Source organism: Lonchura striata, chromosome 12 (assembly GCF_050655825.1).
Source record: "Lonchura striata isolate lonStrDom1 chromosome 12, ASM5065582v1, whole genome shotgun sequence".
Taxonomy (NCBI): Eukaryota; Metazoa; Chordata; class Aves; order Passeriformes; family Estrildidae; genus Lonchura; species Lonchura striata.
This window is the reverse complement of record NC_140714.1, coordinates 4,656,269-4,668,425: the sequence shown is the minus strand read 5'-3', so window position 1 is coordinate 4,668,425 and position 12,157 is coordinate 4,656,269. Positions and strand designations below refer to the sequence as shown.

Below are 12,157 nucleotides of genomic sequence, written 5' to 3'. Positions count from 1 at the left end.
AGAGCTGGCTAACATTGGTTCAGGAGCATATTGAGGTACAGAAGAGCTGGATTCTGGCAAGGATTGTCCCTGCTGCCTACAGTCTGCAGCCCTAGGTGTCATTCTTGTCCCTTTGTAGAAACTAGAAGGCAGAGCTGGTCACCCACCAGGGCTCTTTGAGGTGTCTGATAAAGCTTTCTTGCTTGGTCATGATGGCTGAATCCTCCTTCTAAGCTGAGTACAGCAAGGCAATATTTCTGCTTACCTGCTGCTACTCAAATTTTCGCACTAATACAAAAATCCTGGAAGCAGGATTTGCCTCACTGCCCTGGCCCATTCAAAGCAAGAAAATGTCATATGGTCTATAGATTAACTAGCTGCCAGGGAATTCCTTCTCTGCTGCATGAAGCTGTGATTCAGCATGTCCAAACTGTCAGAAGGAGTATGATCTCTCCATTGGGTGTAAAACTGCTCTGCCCAGGAGCTGCATCCCAGCCTCAGGCTTCATCCAGGTGCTGCAGGATGTGTCCTGTGCTGCCCCCACAACTGCTTCTGCCCTTTGCAAGGAAGCTGCCAGATCCTGCAGCAGATAAGGATGCAACACATCTGTGCCAGGGCACCTCAGACTGTGGGGCCATGATGTCCCCCCAGTGGCTTTGGCTCTTTCTCCTAAATCCAAGGCTCAGCAGGGCTGGGAGCGGGCAGAGGGCAGAGCCAAGGCAGCACAGCAGTCCATGGCAGCACCTTGGCCAGGCTCTCTGAAGCCCCCTGATGCTCCCTTGTGTTATCACACAGCACTGCTGGGGTTGGCCTGTTTCCCTCCCTCTTGTTCCAGATCACAGCCAGCACAAATCTGGGATTTTGACCTGTCAAGGGATGCTGAGTATCAGACAGGAGCCAGAGAGCTCAAATACATGGTAGGATTCACTTGATAGCTGAGGGCACAATGATAAAATTCCATGAGGGACAGACACTGCCAAGCTGGGTGAGGTCCCCAGCAGAGCACAGAGCTCACATCACAACACAATCCTCTGTGCTCAAGGGCCTCAGGAATTTTGCACAGTATTTTGAAATGTTGGCTGTCTCAGGTACAGGTGTCTTTGGTGGGAATTAGCTACCTATTCAACATATTCTGGGCCACATTTAAAAACATTTCCCCACAAATCTTCCCTTCAGTCTGAACTCTGTTGAGCCATGCCTGGATAATGTGCCTTGCCATGGATCTGCTGCCAGCAAGAGCCTGATCCTGCACAAAGAGCTTCCTTCAAATCCCAGTGGACTTTTGATGAACAATGGATGCAGGATTGGGTCTGGAGGGAATGCAAACTATCAGAAAATTATTCCCATCCATTATTTTGATCCTTACATTTTAAAATTGAAAATGCAACACAAAAATAACGCTGTGTTTGCAGCCAGTTCTTCTGATTGCAGGGCATTGTGGAAGCATGTCGGGGTTTGCTTTCTTCTTTTTTCCCTCCTGTTAGCAGACAGAATAGGTGAAGAGGTTGAGCTGCAGATCTCATTTCTCCTGTTTTGCTGCTTGTGAAGTCTGCCAACAGAATCCACCTTGACAAAGTCAAGGACTCTGCGTTTAATGTTGAACTGAGTGAATAAATTATGCATGAAATTGTGTCGGAGTCTCTAGTGTGCTCTAGAATTGCTCCTTTTGATATGAAAGGTTAATTCAGAAAGGAGTCCAAAATAGCTGGAAATTGTGGGGATAAGTGGATAGTATTCACTGTTGTGAGCTGTTATTACTAGAAATTGCATTCCCTCTCTGGCTTCCCTAGAGATTTCACTTTGCTGGTGAATATAAACTGTACTCAATAGAATAGCATTTAGGAGTAACAAGAGTGTATGTCCACACACAGTAAAATATTCTAATGGTGTTTTTAAAAGGAAACTGTACTTTTTTCATGTATTCTGTGCACCCCAAGGATGGATTGCTATTACATTTAGGTCAAGAACAAGGCACAGGAAAGGTAATAAGTTTTGAGTACATCTTTATTACAAATATGCTGACTGTATGATCCATATCAAAGGAACTGGGCAGTCATTTTTTTTCTGATTGAGATTGTATGTGCCTTATGAGAGTGTTGTCTCTGATCAGGACTCCAATCAGGTTTGCCCTGAGTGTTGGCAAAAGATTCATTCATGTTTATATTTGGGATGTCCTCTCCCTGATTTTTTTGCTGTATCCATCAGCTTCTGTGCCTTTTGTCATGGTCACTTTTGGTACATCTCCTCAATGGAAAGCAGTGCTACACTTTTTTTTTGTTTTTTTTTTTTTTAATCTGAAAGGAAGTTAATGACTCACTGTAAGCAAAAGTATTAATTTTAGCCAAGTTTGTTCTGAATTAAAACTCTTATTGCCATCTGTTACCATCTACGATGACTCTGTAGCAAGGAGCAGGGATTGCACTGTAAACACTCAGGAAATTAGTTTCAGCAGGATATTTTGCAGGCAGATTATTTCCTTCTGGATCTCAGCTTTCCTCACAGTTGGAGGCATTTGGGCTCTGCCTCCCCAAGCAAAGGACAATGACATCTCCAGAGTGCTGTGAGGTCCCAGGCAGGGCCCAGTCTGTGCTGGGAGGGCCAGGGTGGTCAACCCCTCATTTTAAACACCCTCAACCATACTGGACAGCATGGAGGTGTCCCCTCCACCACTGTGCCCATCTTTCCAGTGCTTGGCTCTGCAGTTAGAGCAGATTTTTATTTTCTGGCTGTTTTTGTTCAGCAGTGGGTGCTGGCAGTGAGGAAACCCTCTCCAGTGTGTGCCCCGGCCATGGTGACCACCTGCCTGGGTGACCTGTGTTTTGCTAGCCAAGGAGCTCCAGGAAAAAGAGCACTTTCCTCTCCCTGTGGCTCTTATCCTGCTGTTTAGAGCCTGCTCTCGAGGTAAGGCTGGTTCAAGGAACTTTGTGGATTCCTCTTATAGCCCCGGAGCTGTTTCTAGCTAAATATGGAAAACCCAGCAGCAATTATGAAGCTGTGGAAACAAGAAGCTGAAATGATGGCAGGTCCCAGGACAAACTCAGGTTATCCCTTCAGTGTGTCAGGCACTGGGTATCTGGATGCCCAGGTGACATTTCTGACTGGCCACTCAGGACTCAGTGAAGTGGCAGAAGAGAAATGCCTTAGGAGCCATGGCCTGGCACACCCAGGCAGTGCCAGGACCAGCCTGGTGTGCACTGGTTGCACATCCAACCCAGGCACCTCCTGGCATGGATGCTGTGATGCTAAAAGGTGGTTTCTCTGTATCAGAAGACAGATAAGAAAGAGATAAGCTGTCAGTGGGTAGGCATTACAGAAAGAGGGCTGAAATGAGAAGTCCAGCTAATACCCACAGAGCTGCACAATCCCATATGGACCTAATGAAGTCAGTGCATAAAAGTGAGATTCTTTTTCATTAGGGAGCCATCCCACAGAGCAGGAGTAACATATGTTCAGCCATGGCCACATCTGTTTCTGAATGTCTGTCCCCCACCTCCTCCACCCAGGAAGGTTACGAGTCAGAATGTAGTGATAAGTCATGATAATTACTTGAATTTGGCTTTGGCTCTTCTTCCTGAGGAATGAGACCTCTGATCTCTCTTCATGATGGGCTCCTGCACCCATCTTTCATCTTCTGACCCTTCCTGAAGTATCTACATTGGACAGATTGACTGAGGTGCAACCTGACATAAGATACTCTTCCACAGTAGCGAAAATGTCCCTGCTGCTTTCCACCCATGTGGCTCAAGGGGGAACCAGGGCAAGATTTTCCTGTTGGTCATGGGATGAAAAGATGAGTCCTAGAAATCCAGATGTCCCAGTTCCTGCTACATTTATAATAAACCAGCATATATTTGGCCTTAAGGTCTTCTTTCATTATAGTGTAATGTGTCCTAAATGTGGGCTCGTGAATGCTTTCAGCAGAGTTTCTGTGCTGTCAAGCATCCACAGATAAATGTGACTATCCAGGCTTAATTCCCTCACCACTAACAAGCTCACAATGACACCAGTTTGCAACAGAGGAGTTCAGAGCACAACAGAGGAGTTCAGTATCTCTTTCCTCAATTTCCTTGTTTAATCCACACACTCCTGTCTCTGAAAGGCTCCTGAAATCCTCTTTGGGAGCCATTAACCTTACTTACTCCCAGACCAAACTAGTTTTTCACATTCTGTTGCCTTTGTGGATGCTTTTTGCTGGTACATCCCAAGGGATGGCTCATCACTCGTTGTGCACGATGTCTCTAAACACAAAAGGGAAATGAGGATGCAAGAAGCACCATTAGAAGTCGTGGTAGAGACAGTGAGTTCTGGAAAACAGAAATGTTTTTCTCTTTTCCCTTGAAATGCAAAGACTTGAAAGCATTTCTGCTCGCCGAGATAGGTGGATGAGCTGTTGTTTCATTGCAACACACACAGATGCAGTTAAATAGTCCCAGATGGAATCTGAAATATTCCATAGCAGCCTCTTGGGCAGCGAGTGCATTAACTGCCACAGGAGAAGGCTGTAAAGGCTCCCATCTGGTCATCCATCAACACTTTTATACATTATCATCAGCAGCCTGCTTGGAGGGAAGGTGTGCCACATTTCTGAAAATCCAATTAGATGATAGCAGCCAGTTCTCTTTTATCCTCTCTGTTGCTGAGCCATCCAAAGCATTTTTTTAGATTAAAGAAACATCATTTTCCTTCACAGGGGCTGTGCTGCTTTATCTCTATCATGACCTGTTCTTTCATGTGCTTTATAATTCCATATTAATTGGGATTTCAACCATTTTCCTGCTACTGAAGTGGGACACACTAGTTTGCAATTCCCAGGTCTGCCTTATGCCTCTTTTTTCCCCCAGACTGATATAATTGCCACTCTTCAATTTGTTGATAGTTGCTCTTTTGAGAAGAGAGAACTTCTTGCAGCACCTCAGTGTCAGGGTTTGATGTCAGTCTTACCCTGATGGATCAATTTACTTTGACTCAAGGTTTGCAGGTGTTTCTGCTGTGACTCTCAACACCATAAGCTGGGACGAGCCATCCTCTTTTATATCCTGATTTTCCTTGAGAAATCTGGAGATTCGTTGCTAAAGAATTGTTTGCAAAGCATGGAAAACTCACAAGATCTCCAGAAGCATTTCTAGCAATGTTACCTTAAAAGAACAAGTTTCTGTCTGGTTTGGTGTTTATATAAACAACAAATTAATGGCAACATGTTAAACTTTCAGGTAAATAATTAGTGTTTTCTCCAATATAATTTTTTCCCAGGCATTGCATGCTGAGGATGAGCACTTTGATATAGTCTTTATTGATGCTGATCAAAGGAATGCTGTTCAGTACTACAGCTTTGTCATGGATAACCACTTGCTGAGCATGGATGCAGTGATCTGTGTTGAGAATACACTCATGAAAGGACAAGTCTACCTGGAGAATGTATCAGATGAAAATGTACTAGCTGTCAGAAAATTAAATTCAGTGATTAATTCAGATCCTCGTGTTGAGCAGGTTAGTGCAATGCCATTGGTTAAGGTGCCTGCAGTGCTGTATCTATGGATTTTGCAAAGTACTCTTTAAAATGCTTCTTTTGTTGGTGCCATTATCCAAAGGACCTAAAATGAACTCAGATTTTATTATAATTCACCTCACTTGAGCTGTAGGTATGAGTTTCTATATTCAGGAGTGGTCCTGCTCTATCTACATCTTATAGTGTGTTAAAGGCAAGATAAAAGGAGAGCACTTAGGAGTAAATAATCAGCTCTACAGCACAACTAAAGAATCACCACTCTGCTTTAAAGGCTCTGGGGGCTGTAGGGCATCACCAGCACAACAGGAGTCAGCAAAGAGAATAAAAAGAAGAAGTAATAGGATGCACAGAAAATATGTTGTGATTTTAGAAAGTGGAGAGACAAGATTGCATTTTTATTCCCTGGCATTTGTGTAAGCAATGAGTTTGGAAGAGGGATGGGAGGAAATACAAATGCCTGAAATATTTGTGTTGGCCTCAGCTAAGGAACAGGAGTAGGGGAAAAACTACTGTGGCCTGAGGACAATCCTTCATATCAGTGGAATTTGGGTGACAGAAAGCCAGGTACCAAGCAGATGAGAATTGTTTTATATTTGCAGGTGATTTTGCCTGTTCAGAGTGGACTGAGCCTCATTCGGAGGAGCCCTGTGCCTCCAGATGCAGTGATTGAATCCAAGGTGGGTATTTTATCTCTGTGAGCATTTCTGGGAAAATTTTGACTCTGCCAAGGACAAAATAATTTTCAGGAGTTTGGTGGCAAGAACCCAAACATGTGGTCCCATGATCATGGGTTTAGCAGCTTAGAGCTTGGCACCTTTAAGCATCACCAGTCCAGGTTGCACTAAAGCTGATAAATGCTGATTCCTTGCAAAGTCTTTCAGATCAGCTGGTCCTGTGATGAATCTCTGGAGCCACTCGTGTGCTGCTCACCAGGTGTCAGTGCCTGGTGCTCTCCCATCCTTCCCATCCAGAGGAGTGTGGGAAGATGGAGCTGAAGACCAGCTGAAAAGAACCAGGACGACATTTCTGAAATAGTTCATTTTTTTGCTCAAAGGCAGCACAGAATCCCTCCTGTGATCTCTGAGCTGGATATTTTCATGGCCCTACATTTTGCTTTTCCTAAAGAATAAATGGTACTTTTATCTTTCTCTGTTTTATGTAGTGGGCATCATCCAGTTGTAATGAAATTCCCATCTGGACTCATAATGACCTACCTCAGTAAACCCAGACCCAAACATCCTGGTTGTTTTGCAGTTCCTGAGCACTCCCAAAGCTACACCCACTGGTAATTCCTGTAATTCCTGGCATTTCAAACTCAATATTTTAAACATCTTGTATTTTGCATTTTGATTCCAGTTGGGGGGAAATGATGTATGGCAGCTGATCAGATGACAGCTTGGTTTAAGTTATTGGCTGATATCTTTATTTGTGCACCAGCCTTGTGAAGATATTTTGATTGCACTCAACTTGACCCAAATCCTGCTTTTGGAACCTTGTTCTTCGCCTCTTAGCTGAGCCTGAGGGAAAGATTGGGCCCTGGGGATGAAATAAGTGGAAGACTTAATCAGTCAACTTCTAAGACTTTGTACCCAAGCCAGGCTAGGAAATGCCATATCCTACTCTCCTGAAAGTGGAATGGTTGTAGCATCTCCCCAGTGCACAGCCCTTCTGCTCCATTGTCTGGCACCTTAGTGCTCTGTTTGATCTTCATATCTGTATAGATAAGGGGACTTTTTGGCTTGGATTAATGATACTTTTTGTATTAATCAATGGGCCAAGAAGACATGGATCCCTATTGTAATTGTAGAACCTAGTGGGAAGAAATTACGATTTGTGACTCCAGTTCAGAAGACTGAATGATTTCTTTATCATAACTATACTATAATACATTAATATACTATTTAAAAGAGATACTAAAACCACATAATCACTTTTTCAAACTACCATATCTATCCCTAGCTCACAACTCATGATCCTCTCTGAGAGCCCAGCCCCAGGTGGGTTGGATTGGCCATCAGCTCAAACAATCCTCACCAGAATCCAATCAAGCACTCACCCCAGGTAAACAATTCTCCAAACACATTCCACATGGGAATAACAAGGAGCAGAAATAGAAATTGTCTATGAGCTTGTCTATGAAAAGGTCCTGAGAGAGAGAAGACTGCGCCTGCCGCAGATCCCTGCTCATGCTCCCACCTCATTCTCACCAGCAGAGTCCTTCAGAGCGTTCGGCGAGCTCTGCCCCTCACTGTGCAGGGTTTGTGCTCTGTTGCAGACAGAAGTGCTGAAGGATGATGTCTTCTGGGGCTGCAACCAGTGCCGCATCCTGGAGCGGCTGCGTTTGGACGGCAGTGTCGCCTACGTCACGGGAGCAGGGCAGGGAATTGGCAGAGCCTTTGCCCACGCCCTGGGAGAAGCTGGGGCTAAAGTGGCTGTGGTGGATCTGGTCCTTGCCAAGGCACAAGCGGTGGCGTGTGAGCTCAGCCTCAAAGGTAAGCACTGAGCGTGGTGGGCACTGCAATGGGTGGCTTTGCTTCACACCACTCTGTAGAGCAATCCCCTCCCATCTAGTCCTGCTGGGGAAGTGGTTAGAGTAGAGGATTTTCAAGCCATGGGCACAAAGCTTCTCCTGCCCTGTCAGTGCTGTGCCAGCACTCACTGATAGCACACCATGTGCGAGAGTTATTTATCAATATAAACCCTTCTAGAGAGGCAAAGTGATCCAAACAACATTCCTGGCTAAAAGTGTCCAAAGTGGTGAGCCCTGGCTGACAGGAACAGAGAGAAAGGTCACCTTGTACAATCTGTGTGACCAGCACTGAGCAGAGATGGTGCTGCTCAAAGTAAATCATGCAGGCTTCACTATGAGTGAACGAAAGATACAGCCTGTGGGACTCAGATTCAGTCAAAGAAAGAAACTAAGAGTTCCTAGCCAGGCAGACACCTGGGAAAGAACTAGAAAGAATGTAAATAATTCTTTATCTCTCTTGTTTTTCACATTGTTTATAGTTAAGTTCTATCACTGTGCATCAAGCACTCTGCACCAATGCTTTGAGTTGTTTTCACTTCAGAACCAATAGATTTAGTCCTTGCAGAGCTCTGTATAAAAGAGCAATATATTTTAAATAAATCAAAATTTTGAATATTACAGCCTTCTAAGTCAGAATCTATTCATTCCCATCCTGCTTCAACAGCAACAGCCCACAAACTACCCCATCTTCCAGACCTTATATCTGCACCATGAGCCAAAACACCAAAACAGGGTAGTTGTATTGTCAGTCTGAACCTCTCACTGTGCCTTTTAAATTGAAGATAAGTAATTTTTAAGCTCTCTTTCAAAGATGTGTGCAAGGTCAGATATGGGAACAAAATACTAATAGACATAATAAGTAAAATCCCAAATAAGAGGTAAAATCCTCTACAAGCCACTCCTGTTTTAGCAGTAAAAACAGAAAAATGTAACATAAAATTGAATTTCCCCCTAGAGCTGTGCTAAACTTCAATTGTAAAGGGGAAAAAAGAAAACTGGAAATATAATTTTAATAAAAGAAAGGAAGTATTACTCATTTTATAAATTCTTCTGTGAGATTGCACCTGAGCCTTCTTCGAAGTTCAGTACTTTTTTGTCTCTAAAGATGGACAATTACACAGGAAATTTTCACATGCCCACCTGGATAAAGTCACCAAGTATTTGTTTCCCCTCTGATTTCTGCAAGGGATTTGGCCATTAGAAACCATATTCTCCAGCAAAACCAGCCCCTGCAGATGCATTTATATCACCCAGTCTCAGGAAGAGACAAGGATTGGTGTCATTCTGGTTTGGACATTGTTCTGAGGCTCCCCAGAGAACATTTAAAACAAAACATCCCTGTCTGCACAACTCCAGCTCTGCTAAGCAGGAGGCACTTCACACGGAGTGTCAGTGCAATGGTTAAAGCTCTGATCCCTATAATGACCTAGAAGAAAGTGTCCAGTTCCAATTACAAATTCTAGAGTCATCCAGTCCCTCCTTCCCTGAAGCTTTTCACTCACTTATGCACTGGAGCCATATGGTTTTGGCACAAAGTAGCTGTGCCCTACACCTTAACTCTCCTTTTGGACATTTTTTTTCCCTGTGAGATCCTGCATATCAAGCAGAGCTATTCGGATAGAAATGGGCTACTTGATAGAGCCATGAGACTTTGGATGGCAACAGCCTATTGGAAAAGGAACTTAACTCATCTCCAGGGCATTTTCAGTAGGAGTTTGATCATCTACCCTTCAATGGCTGCCCTATATCTCTGCTCCTTCAGCAGTGGGCTGCCAGCCTGGAGGAGGTGGGGGGGTTGTTCCAAAATGCAGTCGGAGAGGTCATGAGGCATAGCAAATATTATTGCAGTCTAAAGCAGAGAAAATCTCACTTCTCACTCTTTACACATCTTTATCCTTTGAGGTCAAATATTATCTATCAATTTGACCAGTGCAGCTGGTCAGGGCACATCTCTTCCATCTCATGATGGGTTTTGAGGTTTTGAATTTATTGTCGTTCCCTGTTGGAACAACCCCCAAACTTTGTAAAGCTTTTGTGAAAAGGAATTATATCCAAATGCCCGTTTTTGGGAAGGATCTGAAAAGGTCAGGTTTTCAATCTTTTTTTCTCTCCAGAGGTAACTAGAGATTCTAGCCTGGACCTCAGAAGCTTTCCCTTGAAAACTTTTTGTTGAAATCAATGTTTCCATGAAACATTTTGGCTTCAAAGAAGTATCATGCTCTGTTGGAAATAAATTTTGACAAAAAGGTTCAGCTAGCTTTACTCTCAAAATATTCACATGAGTAAATTGAAGCAATCATAACATTAATACATATTTTTCCTGCTGTAATAAGGACAAAGGGGCTGTGATTTTTTTTCTCCTCTATGGCTGTAGATCTCTAACTCAAAGTTGGAAGCTCAGTGCCCCAAGTCATTCCCATACTGATACTTTTTCAAAACATTTTGCTTAGCTTGCTTAGAGCTGCTCTGTTTCTTATCAAGGAGCCCTTTCCTGCCTTTTGGGATGGTGCCATCATTTCATGATGAGTTTTAAACATCAGAATGCCTGTGATGTCAGTTTTAGCTTTGTTAGACAGCTCGGGTGTATGTCCCTTGGCTGCAGGGCTCTTTGTTTTTAGATCCTGTGTGAATACCTTTTTCAACAGTTACTAATGGATCCTGACTGAAGAACCAAAAATGATGAAACATTACCAAAAAGTCCTAAGGGTTACCTTCCACTACACACACCTCTGTCTTCAGGGGGAATCACTGCCTGTACCCTAAGGGAAGAATTAGTCTGATGGGATTTTTAAAATGTGCATTTTCACTGTAAACTATGCAAATGCCTTGTGCAATGTCACTCCTGATCTTCTTGTCTATATGCAACATGTTACTTCCATTTACACTGAGAGACCAGAGATGAAGCCCGTGGCAGGGGGACGTGTGTGTGTCCCTGCAGAAGGACACCTCAGCATATCCAGCACAGTGATTGTCTCCAGCACAGAGCCCCTGGGCTCCTCTCCTGCCCCTCTCATGACAAGCCTGCCTCCACAAGCCCCACAAAGCTGAGCTGAGTGCTGTGGAGATGCACTGGCCCCACTGCACCCAGCAGCATCATCCTGTGCTGAGTGTCTCGTCTCTGACTGTGTCTGTAGATTTGAAGCTATTTCCCCATCGTTTGTTTTATTTATTATTTTTAACTGGTCGTTTGAGGGGACAGTGGAGAGACAGAAAGTGGTTTCCTCCCCCCTCTCAGAGTGCAGGAGTATCAGATGAATTGATTAAGGTGGAGTGTGGGGCTCTGGTTTGAAGTGAGCATGGTTTCACTGCTTCTTCACTAGACACTCACATGTGGCACCTTTTGTCTCATTTTTATAAACTGACCTATAAGATGAAGCTCTAAATGGGGTGAGAGTTGGAGGGCAGGTGAAGAGTCTTTCTGTTACCATTAGTAACACACTTGCACCCATTTTATCTGTAAATGGAAAAAGAAAGATTGCAGTAACTCCCTGTGCATTGCAAGTCTTGATAACAATTAGGGGCCGTCTGGCTATTCTTATTCTTTCAGCATATTTAGCATAAAACCTGCCATAAAATGAGAGGTCTTGTTTTGTGGCTGAGCATGCATCCATTTTGTAGTTGTCTGTATTTTTTCTCTGCATGGAAATCAAGAGAATGGTGTCATCACTGAAAGGGACAGGAGCTCCCATGTCCTAGCACCTCAGAGTGGCATCACCTTGGTTTGTGCACTCTGACAGGTTCCTGGAGGCACTGGAGATGAGTTTTTCCATGCAAAAACCTCTTTCCTGCCATTTTCTTCACACACACCACTGGGCAATTCCTGCTTTGCCTTGCTTTCCTGGAAGCCTCCATCTCTGCTTAATTTTGGGAGAGTCTCCTCCTGGAATAGGCTGATCCCTTCTTTTGAATGTTTTATCAGAATGATCTAAAAGAGGTACCAGTGTGAAACAAATTTGTCATTTATACAGAAGAAAAATATCTTGCTTTAATAGCTGCAACTTCTTACCCAGATTGCTGATCATGGTCCAACCCCACTCGCTGCCTCCCTCTTCCCTTAACTAAAACCCATTTCACCACAGCCCTTACTGGTGTAGCTTTTTTTGGCTTTGAGGCTGGGTATAATCCCAGTGGCTGGGTATAAT

General features: G+C 43.8%; 1 protein-coding gene across 1 annotated transcript in view; it reads left to right on the top strand.

The window, feature by feature from the left end:
- LOC110482174 (uncharacterized) overlaps positions 1–12,157 on the top strand; it is a 34,769-nt gene that overhangs the window by 8,931 nt on the left and 13,681 nt on the right. The window contains exons 5-7 of the mRNA XM_085590303.1: positions 5,230–5,466; positions 6,085–6,162; positions 7,761–7,977. Of these exons, the coding sequence (XP_085446429.1) occupies positions 5,230–5,466; positions 6,085–6,162; positions 7,761–7,977 (532 nt within the window). The remainder of the gene's footprint in view (positions 1–5,229; positions 5,467–6,084; positions 6,163–7,760; positions 7,978–12,157) is intronic.